The sequence below is a fragment of the Lontra canadensis genome, unplaced genomic scaffold (assembly GCF_010015895.1).
Source record: "Lontra canadensis isolate GAN:19392208 unplaced genomic scaffold, GSC_riverotter_1.0 scaffold110, whole genome shotgun sequence".
Taxonomy (NCBI): domain Eukaryota; kingdom Metazoa; phylum Chordata; class Mammalia; order Carnivora; family Mustelidae; genus Lontra; species Lontra canadensis.
The window spans coordinates 3,815,482-3,841,330 of record NW_022631104.1 but is presented as its reverse complement, the minus strand read 5'-3'; the positions used below and the strand labels follow the sequence as shown (position 1 = coordinate 3,841,330).

Here is a 25,849-nt window from a genome sequence, read left to right as displayed (position 1 = left end):
GATGGCTAAACTCAAAAGAATAATGATGGTAATGGAATGCTCACGTCCTCTGAGAGTGTGAACTTTACACTTGATTTCAGATTTCTCTCTTTGAGCTGGTAAAGTATGATCCCTCCAGTTCATGTTTCATGTCAGTGTCACCATATCGGAAGCCAAGGTGGGCAAACGAAAAATCTGCATGAAATTTTACATGAAAGGCGGCCCTTCCCCATTTTAAGTCACTGGCAGTTTTATTTCAATGAAAGCCCTAGTTATAAGAAGGATGATTTGTATCTTTCCTAAAGAGTCATTGGTTCATATTTTATGTTGCATCAAGTTATTAACACATGAGCAGGCTACTTCTCTAGAAGTAGGAAGTAGCAAAAGAATGCATACCTGTGTAAGTAATATATTCACAAGGCTGAGAAGTTTGAAAAGCATTTAACAGGACTTGGGGACAAGTCTCCCTCCTGCTATGTTCCCCACTTCTGGATGTAAATATCACTGTTAAAAATTGTTGGCATATCCTTACAAAGTTCTCTTAAGCATATACCAGCAAATATGAATATGTTTCCTTATTTCCCTCCATCTTTTCATACAAATGATATGTACCATTCTACCACCTAATCAGATACATCCAAGAGCTTCTCAAACCAGGAGGTTTGTTACTCATTTTATAGCTACAGTATTTCTTATTAACTTAATTAATTTCTAATTAATTTCTTATTATTTCTTATAATATTTCATTATATGCATGTACCATAATATCTTCAACTAGCTTCCGGCTAAGAGATGTGTGTATTGTTTCCAATCGTTACACGTATATTTTATACATGTGCCTATGTACTTAATACATACACTTTTTCTAGTATAGAATAATGTTGGTGAATGACCTTACACTGAAGGGAGTTCACTTGTGGGAAGATCTGTCTCTAGATGGGTTCTTACAAGTAGGGTGGCTGGATCAGAGGGCATTTGCACTTGTAACTCGCATAGAACCAGTGTGGACCTATACTAGCCATTCATGTGAGTGCTTGTTTCCATACAGTCTGCCCCAGAGACGGTGTCATTAAACTTTGGGTTCCTATCACAATCTAACATATGAAGATGTTATCTAACATCTAACATATGAAGATGATGTCTTTCTTAGTGGAGTTTTATGTAGTTATTATATGTAATGGTAATGAACCAAGGTTATCAGGAAATTCTCCTGTGTTTCTGTTTAGTACTCTTGGGATTTTATTTTATAACCGTTAAATACTTGATCCTCTTGGAATTTAATTTAGTGAAGAGTATGTATCCCACTTTCTTACTTAGCTACCCGATTTTTTGGACTAACTACATTTTTTCCTGAATGATCCATTTTCACAAATTTTGAGATGATGAGCTTTGTAATATCATACGTCTGTGTACATATATATTTGCATCTGTTTCTGGACTTTGTGGTGTGTTCTGGGGGTCTCTCTGACAACTCACATGCCAGCACCTTTACTTTCCAGGCTTTATTGTACGTTTTAATACATGATTGAGTTTGCCTCTTGTCATTACACTTCTTTTTTAAGAATTTTGATTTTTTTTTAAACATGAATTCTAGAATCAGCTAACCCAGCTTTTAAAAAGGGGCTAAACCTTTTTAAAACCTTTAAGAAGGTTTTTTTTTTTTAAGGATTTAAAAATGTTTTAAAAAGGGAAAAATCATTTTTTAAAAATTGGCATTACATTCAATCTTGAAACCCTTTATACTGCTGACTCTCCCTCTCTAGGAACATGTCTCCATTGGGCCAGCCTGTCATTCAGGGCTTTCAGAATGTCTTCAGGTGTGCTGTGCACATTTCTGGTTTAATGTATTTTTAGGTATTTTGTGTTTTTGGTGGTTTTAGATTCACTTTTTCACGCCATCATGCTTTTTGGTTGTCATTTATATGGAAGCTGTTCATACCATACACTGTTAATACCATAAACTTTCTTACTACTCTGTTTCTAGACTTTCTGTTGATTCTCTTCTATTTTCCAGTTATATTTGTTTTTAAGAGAAAGGAAGCAGTTCCTGGAAGCTTCCCAGTCAGTAAACCGGCTCAAAATAGAGCTAGGTTAGGCTTGCATCTCCTGCTAGGTTATGCCAAAAGCCGGGGAAGAATGGAGTTGCCATGATTGGCTTGGGTCTGCCCAGGAGATATGTGTCCCTGGGCTGAAACTGAGGATGGGCTTGTGTTCCCTGAGCAGTGGAGCCTTGAACAGAGTCAAGGTTCTGATAAGGAGTGAGAAGAGACTTAGCAAAGCTGAGAAGGCAAGCCATAGTGACCACCTCAGCCCTCCTCCCACAGCTCTTCCAGCAGTGGTAACTCACTACATCTCCAAGTGTCTTCTGACACCAGATGAGGAAGGTTCTCGAGTTGTGTGAACATACTAAGGACCTTCATCTCCTTTCTCTTCTCCTGGTCCTGAAGTCCCAGAGAAGTGGTAGCTCACTGGCCTTCTGGGTGATTTTATTTAGGTTCATGTGGAACTTAGATAATCACTTTAAACCTTCAGCTCACTTTTTAAGTCTGCCTGAAGAGGTTCAAGAGATGTGCCTTTGAACTTCACCATGGTTCTTCTAGTGACACATTTAGGGGGTCCATTAGAGCTGATTTCTACTGCAGGCAGATGATCTTGTGTGTTTTCTGTCAGTTATTTAACTCTTGGTGGGAGGTAATAGCCTCTGACCTCATCTCCATGTTCTGGAGAAATGCAGTAGGTTAATTCGGTGTGTGGACTGAGACTTCATATGACAAGGTGGAGTATTTGGGTAGAGACTGACCCGAAAAGTCTGAACTGTATATTGTCTTAGTTCCTTTTATTTTCTCTGCATTGACTGCTGGTTCGATAAGCAACCGTGCAGTGTGTATAATGACTGTGTGTCCTTGGGGAGAAAAACTGAGTACGGCACATGACAGTGGTTTCTGTGACTCCTTTTGTAGAAGAGGCAGTTTGGTTGAAGGCTTAGACCAAAATGTTGACCCTTTGGGATATCCCAGTGATTTGTGGGAACTGACAGAATTTTTAAAAATATAAATAATCTAAAAGTTGTGCATCATAGTGTAAACACCCAAATTGTACAAGAGTAATCAATGGAGATTGGAGCTCCCTCCACTTCAACAGATGTGAAGTTCCTCATTTCTTCCCCAGAGGCAACCACTTCTAGTAGTTTCTTAATGTGTCCCTCCAGAGAGATTCTACATACAGGGGTGCACGCATGTGCGTGTGCACGCATGTGCGTGTGCACGCGCGCACACACACACACACACACACCACTGATCTCCCTCCCACCTCTTTTACTTTTAACATGAATTATAGTGTCATATGCCCTCTTGACTCTCTGCACTATCTTTTCAGCTCCACAGGATATCTTGGAGATTATGAAGTAGAACGTTTTAACTAATACTCTTAAATGTCTCGAAAGTGTTTCAGAACTTGACAGAATAGCTATTTGAAGATTTTTGGTGATGGATGTACTCACAAGACTGACAATCAGTCTAATGGATCTCTATAGTCATTTTAGTCCAGATTTTTTTTTTCCCCCTCTCTGTGGGATAGGAAAGGAACTCTATCAGTAGCCTGACTTCCAGTCAGATACTGCGTGGAAAGAAGGATTATCCATTTGGATGACTGATCAGGCACATGAATCTAAAGACCATGAGATATGAATAAATACTAGTCATTGCAATCCCATGCCACTGATCAAGTTGACAGAGCAAACCTGTGATACCCCCTGAACCGTAATGAATGTAGTCCATCCACATAACAGATGAGCAGCAGTGACCTGGTAACTTCTCTGCTCAGAAGGTTTCGAAAGCTGAACGACAAAGAAATATTAAAAAAATGTTAAGATGCCTTTTATTATAGCATGAACGACATGAATATGTAAGCATAAGTCAAATGAAAGGTGTATGAAACTTCTACACTCAAAACTGTAACTTTGGTTAGAGAAATTAAGGAAAAACTAAAAGATAGACCATGTTCAGGGATTGGAAGTCTCAATATCATAAAGATGTCAGCTCTCTCAGGATTCACCTGTAGGTTCAGCACAAAGCCATTTAGAGTTCCCAGCCAGTTTTTTTCTTCTTTTGTCATTTAAGATATGATTCTAAACCTTATATGACATTTAAGAGCCAGGAAAAGCCAAGGCAATTTTGAAGAACAAAAGGCACGAGGGCTCACATTATCAGTTATCAGGACTTACCATAAGGGCAAATAAGCCAGTGGAACAATACAGAGTCTACACACGTATTGCCACCTGACTCATGACAGAGGTGCACTGCAGTGTAGTGGAGAAAAGAGTGTCTCTTCAGTAAATAATGTTAGATCGACTGGACATGCATATGGAAGGAAAAGAATCTTTGCCTTTGCATCACTCTCCATTAAAATCAGTACCAAAAGGCTTGCAGATCTAAATGAGAAAGGTGAAATGAGAGCTTATAGGAGAAAACATAGGAGAATGTCATTATGACCTTGCGATGGGCAAGCATTTCTCACAGGACACCTAGAGCATTCAACATGAAAGAAACACAAAATAAGTTGGACTTCCTTAAAATAAGAAATTCTGTTTATCAAGAGATACCACAAAGCATGAAAGACAAACCACAGAATGAGGATCTGTATTTGCAGTGCATATATCCAACACCAGCATTCTATCCAGAATATATAAAGAACACCTATAATTTCAGAAAATGACCAACAAGCCATTAGGAAAAAGAGGCAGAAGACTAGAATTTGGACATCACAAAAGAGGATACCCAGTTGCTGGTGAGCATATGAGAAGATGTGCGACTTAACTAGTCATCAGGAAAGTGCGAAGCAAAACCGTGACACAAGACCATCGCACCTACTGGATTGGCGGAAATTAAAATGGCAGACGGGTCAAGTGTTGCTGGATGTGGAGTGGTTGGAATTCTCCCCGCGCTGGTGAAACTCTCTCTCAGTTCTGCAACCACTTTGGAAACCCTGTAAAAAAAAACCTGTATCTCTTAAAACGGAGGTGTACAAAAGCACGTAGAAGACTGTATAGCAGTGTTATTAATATTCCTACCTGGAAACAACTCCATGAACACCTATGCTCTGGCGGGTAAATACGCAATGGTGTATTTATACAGTGACACTACACAGAAGATGAGAACAGATGACCTGCGGCTACACGCCACACCATGGATAGAGCTCACATTTCCAGCATGTTGAGCACAGTGAGTCTGACTTCAGAGCACATATTGTAAGATTCCACTCCTGTAAAGGCAGATCTTCCTTATGGTATTACACATCCTAGAAGTGGGTCCCTTTTTGGGAAGCAGTGAGTAAGAAGGGGGCACAAGAAATCCTGGTGTTCTGCGGCACTCTGTTTCTTGCCAGGGTAGTGACTAATTGGGGGTGTTCCCTCCACAAATTATCACTCAGCTGTACACGTCTTTTTATGACTTTGCTGTTTACATGTTCTACTTGAACTTAAAAATATATATATAAGTGCATGTTTACATACGTACATTTTTATGTATTACACATGCAGACAAGTGTGTATATACCTGTATGTGTACATGTATATGTATACCTGCTTACATATATAATGTAATACATAGTGTGATAAGTAGTACATACAATGTAAGCTCTTGTAGTACATGTATACTTAAGAACACTACAAAAACACATATATATTTAATCATATATGCTTATGTGTGAGGATACGAACATATATACACTTTCATATGGATACATATGTGTGTACACACACACACACACTCACACACGCCAAGAGCTATGTCCTGAACAGACCAGAAGATGGAGACATGAGTCAGCAGAACTAGAAGAAAACCACTCAGCCCTTCCCAGTGTGCAGATTTTGAGAAGTTGGGTTTTTTTTTACCCTTGAAAGTGAGGGAGGGAGTGCTCGGCTTGCCTGTTCTGCCCACTTTCAGAAAGGGAGCCGTGTCCCCCTTCTTTCTTCATTTTTCTCTCCTTCCCTTCCTCCATTAACGGCAGCCCTATTTGTCATTTGAAGACTTGCCCTTGGTGACTGTAGACCCCTGCCCAGCCTGTCTGCCGGTTCTTGCCCCCCCGCCTTCCTTCCTCACCTTTAGATCTTTCTTTTCCATTGCTCTTTCCCCCAGGAGGAAAAAATGTGTGATTCTGGCATTTCTTGATTTTAGTGTTTGTTTCCTACTCTTGATATTAAAAGCAGAAGGATGCGTTCAATACCACTTTCTATCAGTCTTCACTTAATGTCGTGGGTCTTTATTCCCCTAATATCTTCCCTCCCCATGATCCCCTTCCCTGTGGAAATGACTCGTCCTTAATTGGATTTGAAACAAATTATCAACACGATGCAGGCTCATTATAACAAGTCAAACCATACTGAGAGGTAGCCAAAAATTAATTTGTTCCCATTCTTTCCCTGCAGTGCCATTATCCTGAAGTAAGTAGTGTTAACCGTTTGAATGGTTTCCTTCCCTGCATTCATCTGTGTTTATTCAAATATTTGCAAATATATTTACATAGGTATGCATTTTCCTTTCCTATTTTTTTTTTGTGAAAACAGTTGTCCTATAAATATCACTCTGTAATTTACATTTTCCATTTAAATTCGAACCGACCTCCAAATCACTAGATCTAACAAATTCTTTTCAAAAGCTGCATTATTCCACAGTATAAATAAGCAGTCATTCATCCAACCACTCCCCATTTGATGGGTGCTGAGTTGTTCAGTTTTTTTGCTATAACAAGTAAATGCAGCAGTTGGGATCCCTGGTGACGTGGCTTCTATTTCTGTAGGACATGGCCCCCAATATGGCTAGAATGAAGGGATGGGTATCCAAGTTCAGCAGGCGCTGCCAAATCTGTTCCTTAAAGTCTCAGTGCCTCCCAGTGCCCCCCAGCGCCACGTGGCGGAGCCCTGTGCCCTTTTACAGAACTGGCTGGGTTTTGTTGATCTGATGAGCAACAAACAGTATCTTGTTTTGAATTGCAGTCTTTAACCTCTGATATTTGTGACTTTTGATGGGAAGGTAATAAGATTTCCTACCCCTGTGTGTATTAATTGTAAATTCTAAAAAGCACGTGGGAATTGAAAAAGAAAATTCCCGTCTATGAAGTAACAGGGAGAAGAACCCCAAAAACACCTACGTGCACTGTATCATAAGTTACTTGTGGGGTTTTGTTTTTTTGTTTTTTGTTTTTGAAAAAAGGCCTATCTAATACTTGTCAACTTGGGCTTTTTATAAGTGAAAATGTGTGAGAAACTGAAAAAAGCATTTTCTGGTTTATTCAAAAGGGTTTTCTGTTTCTCCTGCCCTCTCTTGTCTGTTTATCAAGCATTTTCAGATATTATTTAAGCCTCATAATACTCTTTGTGGGTAAGAGAGGAGAGAGGAGTGCTGCTTTGCAGATAGGGACACTAGTGTGTGGAGAAGCCATTGTACCCAATGTGAATAAATCAGAGCGAAAAACTAGAACTCAGGTCTCCCTGTCCTTTGCTGTAGTTTTTTCTCTTGCCGCCCCCGCTCCCCCCGATTTTGGTCTCCTTCCATGGTTCCCTCTTAGGGACCCTCACTGGTTCATTTCTCATTGGCTTCGAGTACTTTGTCCTTCTTCCTGGTCCTGGTTTGTAACACACAGTGGTTCCCTCCATACATTCAAGTCCCATATGGCAAACTCTGCTGTGTAATTTAGTGGTGGGAACAAAGGGTCTGGTATTAAAAAACCTGGGTTTCAATTTTGACTCCATCATTTTTTGTAAAAATGCAGGTCATCACGACTCCACAAAAGATTGTGAAGTCCCAATGAGATAAAGGTAGGTGAAGGGGTATGTTTATGCTTCCGTAAAGTGCTTTGTGAACAGAGCTAACCATGTGCTGTCACGGCTCTTAGCAGAGGGGGATCCAGAAATGGCCTGCCCTTTGGAGAGCCCTTTCTGTCCTGCCCCGATTAGAGAAGGGTACATGAGAGTTGATAGGTAAGTGCTGAATCGTGGGCTGTGGGCCATGCATGGTCTAGGAGATAAGAACAGGTTGAGAGCTGGGGGAGGCAGAGAAGGTGGAGAAACGAGACTTGACATAGCCAAGATGGCCGTCATAGAGTCAGTAGAACTCGCGTATTTTCCCTCTTACTTGGATGCTTTCTTGAACCCTCCTCTTTCTAGACTGATCACGTCGCATATCATCTGCATCCTGGTGTCCATCTGTCCATAGAGATAACCCAGGGCACGTAGAGGTTCCCAGGCCCTGTCCCCAGAGGGAAAGTGAAAAGCACAGTTAAAAGCCTGGTTGCCTGTCCTGAGAATTCAATTTTTAGATGGGAACTAGATGAATTGATGTCATTGAAAACAGGATGGTTGTGGTGGAAATGATGACCATGCAGGTGACTGGTGGCTTTGGCGCATCTTGGATGCATACACATTATTCACGGACACCCGCAGCCCGTCTTTTAATGCCAGGTTTGGATTTTTGTACATCAGCTGATACAAATACAGATTTCTACCACCGTTGATCATCCTTCTGCCTGCTAAAAATTTCGTTTATCACGCTTGCATCTTTGTTGCAGAATAGTTAGTTCACGCAATTAAGTGAATATTTTACTGCATTTTATTTTTATTTTATAAGATGAGTGAGGATGAAAGCAAATAGGCGTGTAGTAGAGTCAAGGCAAAGATGGAGATCACTGGTCATGCCGAATGCTTAAACGTAAGTTGTTAACATCAGTTGGGTGCCCAACAGATGTGTTGTTCAAGTGTTCTTGGTCGTGAAGAATGGAATGGGAGATGTAGGGCCATTGTAATTGAGCACACACACACACACCCCAATATAGAAGCATATTGTTGACTTTGGCTCATTCTGTTTCCAAACATGTTTTCAGGAGTGCTTTACGGAAGGAGCTGCTTATAAGTATAAGTATAATGCTCATTGCCGAGTGCTCTGTAGTTGAATTATAAGCAACAACCAGCAGATGGCTCTCAGTCACCAGAAATTTGGCCTGGCAGCTAATTCATCTCACTTCATGACCCCTGGCAATCGAACACTTAGGGTAAAGAACTGTTCCTTTTGGCTTTCTTTTCTCGATTTGGGGCTGCTTGGGTAACCCTTAGGAAAAGCACACTGGGATTTCTGAACTTGGGTTTGGAGGTCAAAACTGGCCATGACCTTCTCCAGCTTCCATTTCTGTTCTTCTGTGAACCATCTTGTCAAGTTTGTAACTTAACATTAACACTTGTTGTTGGGCGGTGTGGTTGGCAGGGAGGAAAGGAAACATGGGAATGGATAAAACTAGAAAAATATTTGACTGCAGTAGATTTTAGAGATGCCATGGAGGGGTCTTCTTGGGTGATATGTAAGAGGATATTTTCCGTGTTTGAGTTCTTACCTGTTCTGGCCTCAGACTCAATAAAGATGATGTGTTCAACTAAACAAAAACAATCATTGAGTATTTGCAGAAGGCACAATGTGAGGCCATTTAAGGTCCCCAGAGTATCAGCTCCTATGAGGTCAGATATTGGTCTGTCTTGTTCACTTCCGAGCCCCAAGCTTAGAGCCTGGCTTGTCAAAGGTGCTCAGGAAGTACTTGTTGGAAGGATGGATAGACAGGTGGACGGGGTACAGAAAAACAGGATAGAGTCCAGGCCTAGAGAGGTTGGCCATCTAGCAAACAGGACCACAAGAGAGTAGCAGGAGCAGTTTTACTTTCGGGTCACTCTTAGGAACTATGTAGAAGTTTGAGAAGATTCTAGAAGGAAATAAAATTCCTCTTCCGCTAGGTTGTGTCACGTCCCCGAGCCCCTCACATTTGAAAATCTTTATACCCTGTTTCTGGTCTGTTCACCAACGCTTGGGGAGTTTTCCTGTGAGTCACTGCGGGAATTGTCCCTCTCTTGCTGTTCCCCCTTGTCATTTCCCTCATCCAGACCCCCGTCACCTTCCGCCTGAATTCCACCAGCCTCCTGGCCCCCCTCCCCGCCTGCGGCCTCTCCTCAGCGTAATCCAGGCCGCATATTGTTGCCAGATTTTGCCTCCCAAGAATTTATGTCAAAGAATCTATTTCTGACTGAAATTTGAGCCCGTGTGCATCTTTATATTCATGGAAAGAAACTGCCAAGAAAAGTTCGGAGAAAGGAATTACCCTTTGCATACCGCGGTAGCATTTTCTCATCTTTTTGGACAAGTTGAATTGCAGAGTTTCACAGGCTCTGAATCAGCTCATGGACACCCTAGAAATACCTTCTCTGGTCCTGTTTGCACACCGCCCTGTGGTCTGTGAATACTCAAACGCTGATACTTTTCTAGACAAAACAGACATTTTGTATAGTCACTTGGACATCTTTTCTGAGATGCTAAGAACAACGAAGGAAAGCTACCTCTTGGAATTCACTGCTCTTTCAATATCTGTGTGATGAAAATGCTCCCAACAAGCTTTAGCCCATTTGTCAGCGGAAAAACATGGGTTACCTGCCCCGGCCCCCACCCCCAGGTAGTATCATAATTTCATGCACATCATTTGCTTTTGAGGATAAAAATGAAATATTTTTATATCTTTAGAAGCAACTGTGAAACCTTTTGGTATAAAATCTTGATAAGACAGGTATCCAACCCATTTATTAATGTGTTCATTTCAGAAGTTGTATTTGCTAGAGAAATTCCATCCTGAAAGAATATGGAGGAAAAATAACTGGTATATTAAAAAAAAAAAAATTTCCAGTCTCCCCTAGCTTCCAGAACGTAGTGTTTAGCATTTCCCTTCCTTAACTTCCTTCTAGAAGAGAAGCACTCCCTCCGTGTTCTGGAAGCAAGGTTGAGCTGTACTGTGTTTCAGTAAAAGAATTCTCTTTCCGGTGATACCCTTTTCATCTGCTTCAACATTATTAATTTCTGCTGTTGGACTCGGAGGCACCCAACAACTGATTAAGTTTTGTTTGCTTTTTTTTTTTTTTAAATCTCTCAAGATGAAGATGTTCGATACTGCTTTGATTTTGTCTCCCTCTTGCTTAAAGAGCTCAGTGGTTTTCCTGGTTCTGTTGCATAAACATGTACTGAATGCTTGTTCTTTGACATGTTGCAAGGCACTGGTTTTTTGGGGGTTTTGGGTTGGTTTTTGTTTTTTTTTTTTGGCTACGAGGGATATAAACATGACTGTCATGTGGCCTCTTTCCTCGCAGAGCTCATAATTTAGGAAGGGAGACAGATAAGTAAATAACTCACTACAATCCTGCTTGATAAATGCCACGTTGGAGGTTTTGAACAAAGTGCCATGGGAGCGCCCGCGAGTGATTGATTCTGGGGAAGTGGGGGTGGGGATGGGGATCAGGAAGGACCAAACAGGAGAAGTGACATTTGAGTTGAGCCTTAGGGGATGAATAGAATTTTGCCAGATGGACAAAGGGTGGGGGGTGGGGACCCTCCAGACTCATACAAAAACATGAGAGCGTGGAAGTTTGTGCCTTTGTCTGAGAAGCCGTGAGCGGTTTGTGGGGCCAGAGGAAGAGTAGGGTAGCCTGGAGGAAGCCAAGGGAGGAGAGGCTGGGTCACAGATGAGGGCTACTGTCAAGGGCTACGGTCGGCCATGACATATGAGGACTGGACAAGGGGCAGAGCGGCAACAGGGGACATTCAGGCAGTAAGGAAACCACGGGGGAGGAGGAGGAGTTTTGTAGAGCGGCCGGGCAGCCTGAGACGGCAGCAGAAGTCAGGCTGCTGAGCATAGTTCCTTCTTTAGGGAAACTTGGCTGTGAAACGGAGGATTTCTAGGATGGGAAACAACGAGCGTGCGAAAATGATAAGGTTGTGCAGGAGTGAGGATGGAGGGGATGAGGAGAGCAGATGCAGGCACGCCCTGGGATTAATGCTGTTAGACCCAGCCCTCCAGCTTCCACCCTCTCCACTCTCGTCCCGGGCCCCGTATGGCTCACAGCCCCTGCCCCAGAGACCTCGTCCACGTGTGTGTCCTTTCCCGCCCTCCCCATACCGCTAACCCTTACCCACTGTGCAAGGCTCTGTCGAGTCTCCCTACCTTCAGAAGGCCTCCCCTGCAGTGGTGGAGAGACAGCGCCTTGGGTCGAGCGTGAAGGCGGGGGTTCACCTGGGGAAGCTCAGTCGGTGAAGCGTCTGTCTTTGGCTCAGGTCATGATCTTATGGTCCTGGGATGGAGTCCTGCATCAGGCTCCTTGCTCAGCGGGGAGACTGCTTCTCCCTCTCCCTCTGACCCTCCTCCCTGTTTGTGATCTTCTTCTCTCTGTGTCTGAAATAAATAAATAAAATCTTTTAAAAAAAAGTGTGAAAAGGTGGGTGTCACCTGTAGCTCTGCCGCTAAGTGGGCGACCTCCAGAAAGTCACGTGATATCTCTTTTCCTTGGTTTTCTGGTCAGTAATACCCGCTCTAACTTACACACAGGCTTGTGTACAATATGAATGAGATCAGGGCTGTGAAATGCCTCTGAAATCACACACAACACGGCACGATGGTGCAACACTACCATTTCCTGACTGCTTGGACTGATTTCACTCATTCAGGCCTGGTTTTCGCTGGATAAGTTAATTCCCTCAACTTTGTTTTTTCCTTCAGTGCCTGTTTCGCTGAGCACAGAGGTTATCATGAGGAGCAAGAAAGTCCCTACCCCGGGGAGCTTCTAGTCTGGTGTGGCAGGCAGGAAATAAATAATTACATCCTATCTAACAGCTAGTTGTTGAAATGCTATAGAGAAAAATAATGCAAAAGAAGGAGGAGGCAGGCCTAGGAGTTGCAGAGAAGGGTACTGTTTTATTTTTTAAAAAGATTTATTTATTTGAGAGAGAGAGGGTGGGTCAGAGGGAGAGTGAGAATCTCAAGCAGACTCTGCTGAGCTTGGAGCCTGACTCGGGACTCGATCCCATGACCCTGAGATGACCTGAGCCTAAACCAAGAGTCAGACGCTTAACTGACTGAGGCAGCCCAGAGATAAGAGTAGTCAGGGGACATCCTGAGGAGATGATATTTCAGCAGAGGAGAATCAAGTGAGGGGGCAAGGCCGCGGGGCCATCTGTGGGAAGAGTGCCTTAACCCCACGGGCACAGCAGGTGCAAAGGACCTGAGATGAGAAGGCGTGCACTGTGTTCTAGAAACAATAAGGAGGCTAGTGTGGCTTGTAGGTTCTAGTAAAGGCGTTGCATTTTATGCCGATAGTGATACTAGATCGTGGAGGGTGGGAGCAGAAGCAGGAGACAGGAAGGGATATGGCGTAGAAGCAATAGCATGAGAAGAAATGGTCAGACTTTAGATATATTCTGATGGGTTTGCTAATGCAGTAGATGCTGTGGGTTATGAATCAAAGTTGGTGCCAAGATTTTGATCCTGAGCCAATGGGTCAGTAGTGCTCTTAAATTAAAATTGGGAAAATGGGGGGAGAGAATAAGTTTTTGTGGAGGAAAATGGTCTCCCCCCACCCCTGCTTTTATTTATGCAATTTTGTACTTCGTGAGAGAGAATTTAAGTACAGGCCCCAAGATCATCTAATTCAGTGATTTCCGAGTGAAAGTTATCTGCTGCAGGTTTATAAAAAACACCCGCCTCCCACTTCTCAAATTGAGTCTTCCCCTAGTAATGAAGGTGTCCTCTTCTTCCAGGATTAGGCCAGAAAGCAGGTTGGACATCATTGGCCTACTTCGTTTGCTTGTTCTGTGGGTGAGAAGAACAGAGCTGAAGAGGTTGTTGGAATGGCCAGGGATACGAGGCTAGCTGTGTTCCTCTTCTGGTTAATAATTATGTCACGTGTGGTTAGTTTCTGTTTTCAGTTTGATGGTAAACTCCTTGAAAGCAGGAATCATGTCTTAAAGTCTTTCATGTTTTCCTTTTTGCCTCAGAGAATGCTGAGTAATAACAGGCATCATTCCACGTATTAACTTGAACATAAAACCTCACGAAAAGAAAATCAGGTCTTCTGCAAACGTTGATGCCTGTGATCTTACCTGCGCCCGCAGTTAAAGACATATCCATTGCTGAGTTTCCCACTGGAGTTGGGGCATCAACAAAGTATAAGCACCAGGGGCAGAGACAGACAAAGTTCAGCCTTGAACTTCCAAACTTGGAAAGTTTCCAAGCTTCCAGTGCTTTGGAATCAGATAACCAAGGAGAGAGGTGTTAGGGAAGCATGTTGGCTTTGGTGTACTTTGGCCAGTCACACGCCGCTTACTACTGCTTTTATATGGAACTATGTGAGAGTGAGACCAGAGCCATTCTGTAAGTGCTTAGGGCCTTTGTGGGTCTGCTTCAGCCCCGGGAAGTCTTTCCCGTATGTCTCCTGGCTCCTGTGTGTTTGATGTTAATATTAAACAGTTCCCATGCGGCCCTGTGTTCTCTCATATGCGTTAAATATAGGTATATATGTAAAGGCCTTAGTTCTCATTTGTTGTTTTTGAGATTGCTCAATCCGTTTGATTACATCTGTTCTGTTTTCTTCTTTAATCGTTTGTAAAAACGCGCTCTCAGTGTGGCAAGAGCCACCCGCGGGACATTCCAGCGTCAACTTTGGAGGAACGATGTCCACTGTCCATGCAGGTGCGGTGTACTCATTTGAGCGGGTGGCTGCTCGGAGCTGGTGACAGCACGCTGCTGAGGTCACTGTCTGGGCCTCTGACCCACTGCACTGGTCTTAGCACTAGCTTCCATACGCAGCCTCCCATAGGAGTCCTATTTTGATCGCTTCCTGGCCTTTCGGCTAAGGTCAAGGGTAGGAGCCCTATTTTGAGCCAGAGTGGTGTTTGCAAGGAGCTGGTAGAGTCAAAGAACACTTTGTAAACTTCCTCTTCCTTCCCCTTCTCCAATGCTTTCTTCCCCATCTTCAGAGTTAGATGAGCCTGAATCAGATTATTCTAGGGACAGATCCAGCATCTTGAAGTCTTAGATCCTTGGGGCCCCAGGAAGGGGCCTTATAGCAGTGAACCTGCCATTTGGACAAGATGGAAGCAAGCTTTGCTTCTCTTGGGCACATCTGTGCCCTTGAGTAGAGGGCAGCCCTGTGCTTAAAATCTGAGTCCAAGGAAGTTCAGAGTTTTCTTCTTGCCTAGGTTTGTTTCTCAATACGTAGCATCTTCTGTAGGTTCCAGAGTGCTCGACAGAACATGAAGTTGGTACAGCCCTTCGTGCTTAGTGTGCGCAGTGTCCCATATGTGTGGTATTTGCCCTGGCCGTGCAGTGTGTTCAGCAAGAGAACAAGACTAGTTACCATTGGTTGAAGAACTTATCTTCCAAGAACGGCACTGAAGGCTTTCCACACATTTCCCACCTGGGCTCCCTCCCACCTGCCACCACCAGAAAGGAAGGAGCTCCCGTAACAAAAAAGCATACATTGTCAGTGCAGAGATTTTGGCCTGTTTCTCCTATATTCTGTTTTGTTCTCATTCCCTTGAATGAGAATGCCTACCACATACTAAGTCTCGAGTAAATGTTTGTCGAGTAAATGGATTATTTTATTTCCTCCCCGGCAGCCCTCGGTGGTGGGATTGGCTGTTCGGATTTGCTGGTAGGGGGGGTGGGGCCCGGATTTGAACCTGTGTGGACAGCTGCTCACTCTGGGTTGGGGTAGGGGGTCAAGTCCCGCCAAGGGTGACTTCCGGTTCCTGCCGTCAGCTAGTAGACGTGAGGCTCACCTACATAAAAGATTCAGTGGTGGGGTAGCACTTCTTTCCAGGCAACACAAGAACTGTGCAAAGTGCTAGAGGAGTCACGAGTGGGGTAGGGTGAGTGAATGCGTGCACACCGTTTAGAGCTGTGCTCGCTGCACGTGCTTGCTACGTGTCACCCCCGTTGTGACCACGACTCTGATGATGTCACCATCATTTTCTATGACTCCTGTGAACCAGACTCCCAAAGGAAGGACTGTTCATTTGTGGCTTGAAATGGCCAGAGATGGTTTCATGAACAAGGTGGTCATTGAGGCTTGGACGGAATGTGGGCAGGTGCGGACCCGAAGGGAAATACTGGAGATGAAAATCCTATAAACCGAAGCCGAAAACATGTGTTTTCTGTTCCTGGGACAGCAAGGACGCCACTCTGCCTGGCGCAGAAGGGGTGTGTGGGCTACTAGGGCCAGTAAAGATTAAGACTGATAATTCAGAATTTATTTATTATGGCCTGAGCGCTACATTGTGTCTGTGAGATCGGATTTGAAACCCTGTATCCGTTTCTTTCTTACGCAATTCAACCCTCTTTAATAAGAAATGCCGCAATCTGTGGTTGCAACGTTGTATCTTGTTGAGAAATAGTATTTGTGCCTTTGGTGTCACATAGCCTGTGAGACAGATAATGAAGAGGCCACTTCTGTTTGGCCTCATGTTTATGAAATTTAAGACCCTCATTTATGATTATTGACTCAAATATATCTTGGAAGATTAGTAAGGCTATTATATGCTGCTGTAGCCTCCTTAACAGGCTGTAATTCCCCGGGGACCAGGCCTGTGCCTCATTCATCCTTGAACCTCTTCCAGCACTGAACACAGTTGCTGGCATAAACTAAGGACGCAATAAATTGTGGTTGAATTGAATTTGCAAGGCATGTGAAGCTGGCCACCTCTGCGCTTGCAGGAGTAATTTGCAGCAGAGCTATATTTTTTGACTTATGTAACGCATTTCATCTTGTTCCAGGTCCAGCCTGATGACTGGAGGGGCTAAGCGAGGAGTCCCCAATCCTTGGCTCTTTGAGGAGCCAGAGGAGACCAGAGGTTTGGGTTTTGATGAACTCCGGCAACAGCAGCAGAAAATTATCCAAGGTATTGAACACCGCAAGAGGGCGGGCCCAGAGACCTTGTCAGAATTTTACTACCTTCTCGAATGTTCCTTACCACCATTGAAGATCACGGGGAAAGCTGTTGGTCCTCGAAAGCTCTTGGTGATATCCTGAGGCATAGACAGATGGTGTCATCCATCAGGGGAATGCATGGAAGTAATGATTTCCACTGGGAGGGAGAGCACTCCCTGAGCTCTGAATCTCGTAAACCCAGGCAAATCTGATGTACGTGCCTCCCTCCCTTCACTCCACGATCGGACTCATTCTCCAAACACAACACTCCCCTCTTTTTCTTCTACAAAATAAGTCCATTTGGCTTTTACCTTCAAGTTCATCTTGTCCAGTGATTTTTAAGCTTAATTGGTTTCTTCTGCATTTTTAAATTTCAAAAGTAATGCATGATTGTTATGGAAGGTTCAAACAATACAGGGATATGTAATGTGGAAAGCTCCCCTTATTGGTCCTCTAATCTCAAACTGTAAACAGATCAATATATCTGTCCTCAGGCTTTTTTTCTACACACACATACACATAGAAGCACACATATTTTTATGTCAGTGAGATCATGATAAAGGGTAATGCTATAGCTTTGACATTTTTGTTTAATGTGTGTCATAGACATTTTTCATGTGCCTGTTTTTGTACATGGTTTTTGTGTATTACAGGCATGTCTTTCTTTCTAACACCTTTTCAGAACAGTTTTACTGAGATATACTTGACATGTCATAAACAGCACATACTTAAAAATGTACGATTCAAGGGGCGCCTGGGTGGCTCAGTGGGTTAGAGCCTCTGCCTTCGGCTCAGGTCATGATCCCAGGGTCCTGGGATCGAGCCCCGCATCGGGCTCTCTGCTCAGCAGGGAGCCTGCTTCCCCCTCTCTCTCTGTCTGCCTCTCTGTCTACTTGTGATCTCTTTCAAATAAACAAAATCTTAAAAAAAAGAAATTGCATTAGATCTATAAAGTGGGGGGGAAACTGATGTCTTGGCAATATTGAGTCTTTCTGTCCACATACATGGAATATCTCTCTTTTCGTTTTTTTTTTTAATTAGTTCTTTTTTGATTTCATTTATCAGTTTATAGTTTTTCTCATAGAGATCTTATACTTATTTTGTTAGATTAGAGCAAAGTACTTAATTTTGAGGGATGCTGATATAAATGGTATTGTGTTTTTAATTTCAAATTCCACCCATTCTTTGCTGGTTTATAATGAAGTGAATGACTTTTGTATATTAACTTTGTATCCTGCAACCTTGCTATAATCGCTTTTTAGTTTGAGGAGATTTTTTTCTTCTTTTGGATCTTCTCCTTTACACGATCCTGTCATCTCTAAACAAAGTTTTATTTCTTTCTTCCAAATTTGTACATTATTTTTTTGTCTTGTCTCATCTGGTTGCATTAGCTAGAACTTCCATACAATGTTGAAAAGGAGTGTTGGGAGAGGACATCCTTTCCTTGTACCTGATCGTAGTCGGAAAGTGTCAGTTTCACACCATCAAGTGTGATGTTAGTTCTGGGAATTTCATAGGTATTCTTTATCAAGTTGAGGAAATTCTCCTTTATTCCTAGTTTATTATACATAATTGGATTTGATTTGCTAATTTTTTTTGAGGATTTTTTTTATCTATTAACGTGAGTGATACTGGTCTGTGTTTTTCTTTTCTTTAATGTCTTTGTCTAAGTTTGGTATTAGGACAATGGTGGCCTCAGAAAATGACTTAGGAATTATCCTCTTTGCTTCTGTGCTCTGGAAGAGATTGTAGAGAATTGGTATAATTTCTACCTTTGATGCTTGGTAGAATTCACCAGTGAACCCTTTTGGGCCTGGTGTTTTCTGTTTGGGGAGGTTATTGTTAATTCAGTTTCTTTAATAGATACAGACCTATTCGGATTGTCAGTTTCTTCTTGTGTGAATGTTGGCAGCTTGTGTCTTTCTAGGAATTAGGCCTTTTCATCTAGGTAATCAAATTTGTGGGCATAAAGTTGTCCATAATATTTCTTTATCTTTTCGATATCCATTAGAGCTTTAGTGATGTCCATGTTTTAAATTTCTGATTAGTAATTTGTGTTCTCTCTCTCTTTTTTTTTTTTAGTTAGCTTTGTTAGAAGCTTACTGATTTTATTCATCTTTCTGGTTTCATTGATTTTACTCTGTTGATTTCTTATTTAAATTTCATTGATTTATTACTGTAATAAAGTAATACAGTAATCCTTCTTACTTTGGATTTAATTTTCTTTTTTCTTTTTTTTAAAGATTTTATTTGAGAAAGAATGAGAGAGAGAGAGAGAGAGCATGAGAAGGTGGAGGGTCAGAGAGAAGCAGACTCCCTGCCGAGCAGGGAGCCCGATGTGGGTCTCAATCCCAGGACTCCAAGATCATGACCTGAGCCGAAGGTAGTTGCTTACCACCCAGGTGCCCCTAATTTGCTCTTTTTTAAAAAAGATGTTATTCATTTAAAGAGAGCGAGGGACGCCTGGGTGGCTCAGTCGTTAAGTGTCTGCCTTCGGCTCAGGTCGTGATCTCGTGGTCCTGGGATGGAGCCCCACGTTGGGCTCCCTGGTCAGCAGGAAGCATGCTTCTCCCTCTCCCACTCCCCTTGCTTGTGTTCCCTCTCTCGCTGTGTCTTTCTATGTCAAATAAATAAATAAAATCTTAAAAAAAAAAAAAAAAGAGAGAGAGAGAGCACAAATAGGGAGGAGGAGAAGCTGGCTCCCAGTGAGCAGGTAGCCTGACGCGGGGCCGGATCCCAGGACCCTGGGATCATGACCTGAGCCAAAGGCAGACATTCAACAGACTGAGCCATGCAGGCGCCCCTAATTTGCTCTTTTTCTAGTTTTCTGAAGGGTGGGAAGGCTCTTGATCTTAGATCTCTCTTTTTTCCCTAACATAAATATTCAGTGCTATAACTTTCCCTCTGTGTACTACTTTTGCCATATCCGGTAAATTTAGTTTTGTTTTCATTTTCATTTACTTCAAAGTATTTGGAAAGTTCCCTTGAGATTTCTTTTTGATCATGTGTTATTTAGAAGTGTGTTGTTTAATCTCCATGTATTGGGGTGTTTTCTAGTTATCTTTCTGTTACTGATTTCTAACTTCATTCCATTGTAGTTTGAGAGCAGACGTTGCATGATTTCTATTTTTAACAAATTTGTTAATGTACGTTTTATGGTCCAGAATGTGGATTATCTTGGGTGAATGTTCCATGTAAGTTTGAGAAGTACATGTATTCTGCTTTTGTTGGATGAAATAGTTTATAGATGTGCCTTATATCCGGTTGATTGATGGTGGTGAGTTCAACTTACTGATTTTTCTGCCTACTGGATCTATTTCTGATAGAGTGATGTTCTATCTCAACTATAATAATGGGTTTATCTGTTTCTCCTTGCAGTTCTATCAATTTTTGCCCCATGTAGTTTGATACTCTGTTGTTTAGGCATGTACACATTAAAGATGGTTGTGTCTTCTGGGAATCAGCCCCTTTCTCTGTAGATGATGATTGTCTTTGTCCCTGATAATTACTTGCTTTGAGGTCTGCTCTGTCTGAAATTATTATAGCTACTCCTGTTTTCTTTTGATAAGTGTTAGTACAATTTGTCTTTCTCCATCCATTTACTGTTAATCTATATGTGCCTTTATATTTAAAGTGGGGCTCTTGTAGACAACATGTAGTTGACTCTTGTGTTCTTGATCCACTCTGACATTCTTTTAATTATTGTGGTTTTACTTATTAATTTCAATTTGGATGCCTTTTATTTCTTTTTCTTGCCTTATTGCACTTGCTACAATCTCCAATATAATGTCGACTAGAAATTGTGAGAGCAGGCGTCCTTGCTTTGTTTCTAATCTTAGCCAGGGAACATTCATTTGGAAGCTAGGTGTGAATTTTTCTTTTGTTTGGTACTAGATATTTTTGTATTTCCAGAAGTTTTCTTGAGATTTGGTGGGAGGGGCAGTGCAGTTATTTGAGTATTATTTTGTCAGGTGGACCAGAACGGTGTTTATTTTAGGGAAGTCAGCAAACCATGATGTGTGGGCCATGTCTCATCCACCACCTGTTTTTGTAACGGGCTGCAGGCTTAAAAACAGTTTTTCCATTTTTAAGTGGCTGAAAAATAGAAGATGATTTCATGACTTGTAGAAATTATGTACAATTCAAATGAACTTTTGTGGGAGCACAGCCCTGCTCACTTACTTATGTATTACCTTTGGGTGCTTCCCTGCTTCAGCGGCAGAGTTGAGTAGCTGTACTGGGGACCCTATGAACCACAGAGCCCCAGATGTTTGCTGTCTGGCCCTTCATAGAAGATGTTCGCCGCTCCAGTGTCGAGTGGTCTAGCCTGCTAGAGAGCTAAAGGTGTTCTGAGCACTCTTAACGCCCCGTAAATCATGAGGTGACCTGGTTGGTGGAAATGGGAGCTATGTCCAACCCCGTCTGAGCTCAGAGGGTCATTCCCTCTGGCTTTCAAGTGGTTCTTTCCCTTACGCATGGATCCTGGCTAACGATCACCCAACTGACACCTCAAGGTGGGCCCTGTGCAAACCTCTTTGCACAGCCCTCTCCCCTTTGTGCTGTGCCCTGCATACTCTCCCCTCCTTGACCTATTTGGATACTTCTCAGTGCTGGGCCCCCCATGCCAGGCAATATGTGGGGCAGCCCTAGAGCTCATCTCAGTTGTTTCCCGTCCCTTGGGGAGCACTGGCCTTCATTTCCTGATACCCGCATCTCTCAACTGTAGTTTTATGTATTTTGCCTGTGGTTTTGTGTTTGTTTTTTGTTTTTGTTTTTTTTTTTTTTTCCACTTGTTTCTTTTTCAGTTGTTTCAGACCAGAAGTAAATCAGGTCCCTGTCAGTCCCTCTTGGCCAGAAGCGGAAGTCTAATTCTGTCTTGAACTCCCCGTCCACAGTGGAATTATCTAGTAAATGAATCTCTGTGCCTCCCTTATCTCTTTAATACTGTGTACTTCTCCCGTTATTATGTCTGAAGCAAAATAAACCACATAGGGTGCTGTGCACAGCCGTTCACCTACAGTGACTCATCCTTCTGGGTTCATGGTTCCTGAAAGAAGTGTCTTGCTTGCTAGTAGTAATGAATTTTCTGGCATTGTTGCTTTTTTTTTTTTGTCCCAGGAAAGCTGCTTTCCGTCAGGAGAAGTATTCTCATCACTGAGAGGGCGCTGGGTGCGGAGGTTGCTATAGGTCAGGTGCGAGAGGGTCCCTTCTGCTGGGTTTTGTGTCGGGTTTCCAAAGCAGAGAGCGTCCTTATTGTTTGCTCCATCACCTTTGGGGGTGCGTGGAGGGTGGGGACAGGATGGACACATGAAGGAGTGGGGCACAGTAACTGGCTGCATTCAAGACATTTTCTTCTTCTTCCCTTACCTTGGTGTTCTAAAGCGCTGTATTCCTCTTCACTTTCCCAGCGAGCTGTTTTTCAAGGATACGCACGCACACTAAAAACAATGGAAGCAATCATGACGTTAAACCCTTATCAGCCTTTTCTCTGCCTGAAGAAGCTTGGGGATGGGTTCAGGTTGCCGTGGTTTTCCTTCATTGCCGGGTCCTGCACTAGAAGAAACAAGGGCCCCGAAGGGTCGTGTCTAACTTCCTTTCGCCCATGGAATCCGTGAGCTTTTCTGTACTTCTGTTGACCCTTAGAAAACACTTTGAAAATCATCCTAAAATAACAGTTTATCGGTAGAACTTAGACTCAAGGCAATGAATGCTTTCCTTTTCTAACTTCGAAATGATGCCTCATGACAACCAGTTGGCCAGCCTTTGGCTTCCGTGCTCCCGAAGCTGTAATTTGAGGCACCGATGGACATGAGGCAGAAGACGGGTGAGCGGCCAGCATTAACCGGATCACCTCGAAAATCCCTGAGACAGAAGAGAGAAGGGTCACTTTTTGGGTAGGACAGACCCTTGCCTCTGAGTCAGATGGCTGACCGTGGAGGAGAGGACATGCCCTTCCACCTTTTCAGGGGCTCTGTACATAGGGTTTTAATGCCGTCTGTTCGTACCATGATTCCATCGATGTTCTTTCTAGATTCCAGCAGAAAGTTGGGCACTTGTTCTGGACTTCTGTGTTCTCAGGTCCCTTTGGGTCGGCGTGTGGAATAGCTGTGGGGAAGGTGGCTAGCCAGACCCGGCAAAGCTGGGCAGCTCGCCTTCAAACCTCGGCAACCGTAGCTTCACAAATGACCTTCTTGGAAGATACCCTTTCTTGTGGCTGTTACCTATGCCAGGATTCCTCTCCCCAAATCTTAAAACGCAAACAAAAATAGAAACATCTGGGAGTTTTCCCAGTGGAGTAATTAACTTTATCCAGCGTGTCCAGCCTTCCTCCTCCGTCCCTTACTTCCCCTTCTCCTTGCCTCAAATGTGAGAATTCCCATTGCTTCTGTCTGGGCCCTGGACTGACAAAGCATCAACTACTTTTCCTATGACCTAAACTCGGGACTGTCTAGTATTGCTCGCAAGCCCTCCCCTGTGTCCAGCGGGCACTAAAGTGCATTCTTGTGCAACCCTCTGTGGTCATTCCTTGAGGAAGCATATTAATTAGGTATGCTCGGTGCCACTGCTTGGGCTCAGAACTGGGGCGAAAGTACAGGAAAGGAAGACACAGCTCCAGCCGTTGGGGCCCTGGTCATGTGCTTGGTCAGGCGTGGCAGCTCTTAGGAATGTCCCTTGGTTTTCTCTGCCTGTTAAAATGTTGGTAACCTTTTGCCATGGCCAGTTTCAAAAATAAGGAGGTAGGTAAAATAAGGTAACAGTCCCATTTTGCCCATCAATTGCTTCAACCATTACCAACTCCTAACCAGTCTTGTTTCATCTCTTCGTCTACCCAACTCCCCACACTGCCCATCCCCTGGATTATTATTATTATTTTTTTTATGATTCTATTGATTTATCCGACAGACAGAGATCACAAGTAGGCAGAGAGGTAGGCAGAGAAAGAGAAGGAAGCAGGCTCCCTGCCGAGCAGAGAGCCTGATGCGGGGCTCAATCCCAGGACCCTGGGACCATGACCTGAGCCGAAGGCAGAGGCCTTAACCCACTGAGCCACCCAGGCGCCCCCCACCCCCCGCGATTATTTTTGAAGCAAATCTTAGGCGACATATCCTTTTAGCACGGATATTTGGGAGTGTATCTCTAAAGCATATTTATAAAAGGTAAAGATTTTTTTTTTTTAATATAACCACAATGCCATTATCACCCTTAATAATTTAACGGGAATTCCTTAAGATAATCAAATACCCAGTGTTCATATCTCCCAGATTTCCCACAACGGATTTTTTTTAGGTCATTTGATTCAGGATCTGAATGTGGTCTATACATTACAACTGATTGATATGTCCCTTAAGTTTCTTTAATAGATAGGTGCTTTTGCCAACCCTCTCTTTTCCCTTTGCAGTTTCTCTGTTGAAGAATCAAGGTCATTTGCCCTGTACTTTCCCACTATCTAGACTTGCTATTTGTAATGCCATATATTGTTTAACATATTCTTCTGCCCCACATATTTTCTGTAAATTGGTAGTTAGATTTGGTGGCTTGATCAGAATCGAGTTTGTTATTTTTGGCAAGAACACGTTGTGATGACTGTCCCTCTCTGATCTAGAGCCACCAGATAGCCCTCCCACAATTACATGATGTTCAGTGAGGGGATGGTTTTTCCGAGCGTCTAAAGATAGGAAGGATCCAAACACCTAATTATTCTGAGGGGATTTTCAGAAACAATGACTGTATTAGCTTTCCGTTGCTGCTGCAATAAATTTGCACAAACCTAGGGACTTAATACACAAGTTTATTATCTTCCTGTTCTACAGGTCACAAGTTCAATACAGCTCTTCCTGGGCCAAGATCAAGGTGTTGGCAGGGCTGGTTCCTTTCTGGAGGCTCCAGGGAAGAATTCGTTCCCTCACCTTTTCTGGCTCCTCGAGCCCCTCCGCCCACATCCCTTGGCTCCCAGTCCCCTTCTTCAGTGTTCAAGGCCAGCAACTTGCATCTCCCTGACCTTCTTCAAGTCTCCCTTTCACCACAGCTGGGACAGATTCTCTGTTTTAAAGGACTCACGGTTATACTGGACCCAGCTGGATCATCCAGAACCCTCTCCCAGCTCAGATTCCGTAGCCGGAATCACATCCGCACGGTTACTTTGCGATGGAAGGTCTCCTAATCTCAGGTTCCAGGGGTTGGGATGTGGACATCTTCAGGGGGCCGTTACTCTGGGTAGCACGGTGCTCATCCATCCTTAAACTGACAGACGGTTGATAGAGTGTGGTGTGTGGCAAATGGTTATGATATCATAGTGACGGGGGTTATGTGACGGAGGGCAGATTAGGGGCAGCGAGCTACGAGCGTGCCATTAGCGTATTTTCGCACGGCTTCACATAATTGCGTGGGTCTTGATTGCTTCTGTCTCTGTGAGTAGCATTTGCTGTTGCTCATTGTCACTCGGGTGACTGCACTGCATCCCCTTGGAAATGCCACCGTAAGCCTAGAGAAGCTCAGGTCATCAGTATGATTGTTAATACATACCCAGCATCTCCCTTACCTGGACCCTCTGTGTCTTTGCATTATGGAATGGAAATTTTATCCTAGTGAGGAGCTCCCAGGTTCTTACAGAAATAAGTGGCCCCGAGTTTTCGACCCTCATTCTGTTTTACATCAGCAAGATAACCTTTTGGTAGTCAAGTCAGGCAGTGAGCCAAGATTGAGAGAAAAGAGTGCAGGAGTATTGGTATTTCCATTCATAATCTAGGTCTTTGCCAGATAAAGCACCTTCAGGGCTTTGCTGATTCTTTTCCTAATTCTAGTTAAATTGTTTTACCTTTAAAGCCACATTGACCCTTGACCCTTGACCCTTCATATAGGCTGTGCTTGGGATGCATTTGGAACTGTACCGCAAGGTCGGCCGTCCTATAGAAGCACTAGGTTGACGACAGATTTTTCTTGGAGGCCATCCAAAAGGTTGTTGCTCAAGCCTGAAAGGTCCTCATTATAAAGTGATTTTGCTATAAAATGGCCCCTTGGAACAATCCCTGGAGATGGCAGGTCATTTGTATAGTTAAAAATGTACATAGTGTCAAAGACATGTTACTGAGGGGTCCT

The 25,849-nt window shown here is 43.2% G+C and overlaps 1 protein-coding gene across 6 annotated transcripts in view; it reads left to right on the top strand.

Annotated features, from left to right (window-relative positions):
• STX8 (syntaxin 8) overlaps positions 1-25,849 on the top strand; it is a 241,413-nt gene that overhangs the window by 27,106 nt on the left and 188,458 nt on the right. For all 6 annotated transcript variants that reach the window (XM_032840020.1, XM_032840021.1, XM_032840019.1 and 3 more), the window contains one exon: positions 16,600-16,724. In XM_032840020.1, the coding sequence (XP_032695911.1) occupies positions 16,600-16,724 (125 nt within the window). The remainder of the gene's footprint in view (positions 1-16,599; positions 16,725-25,849) is intronic.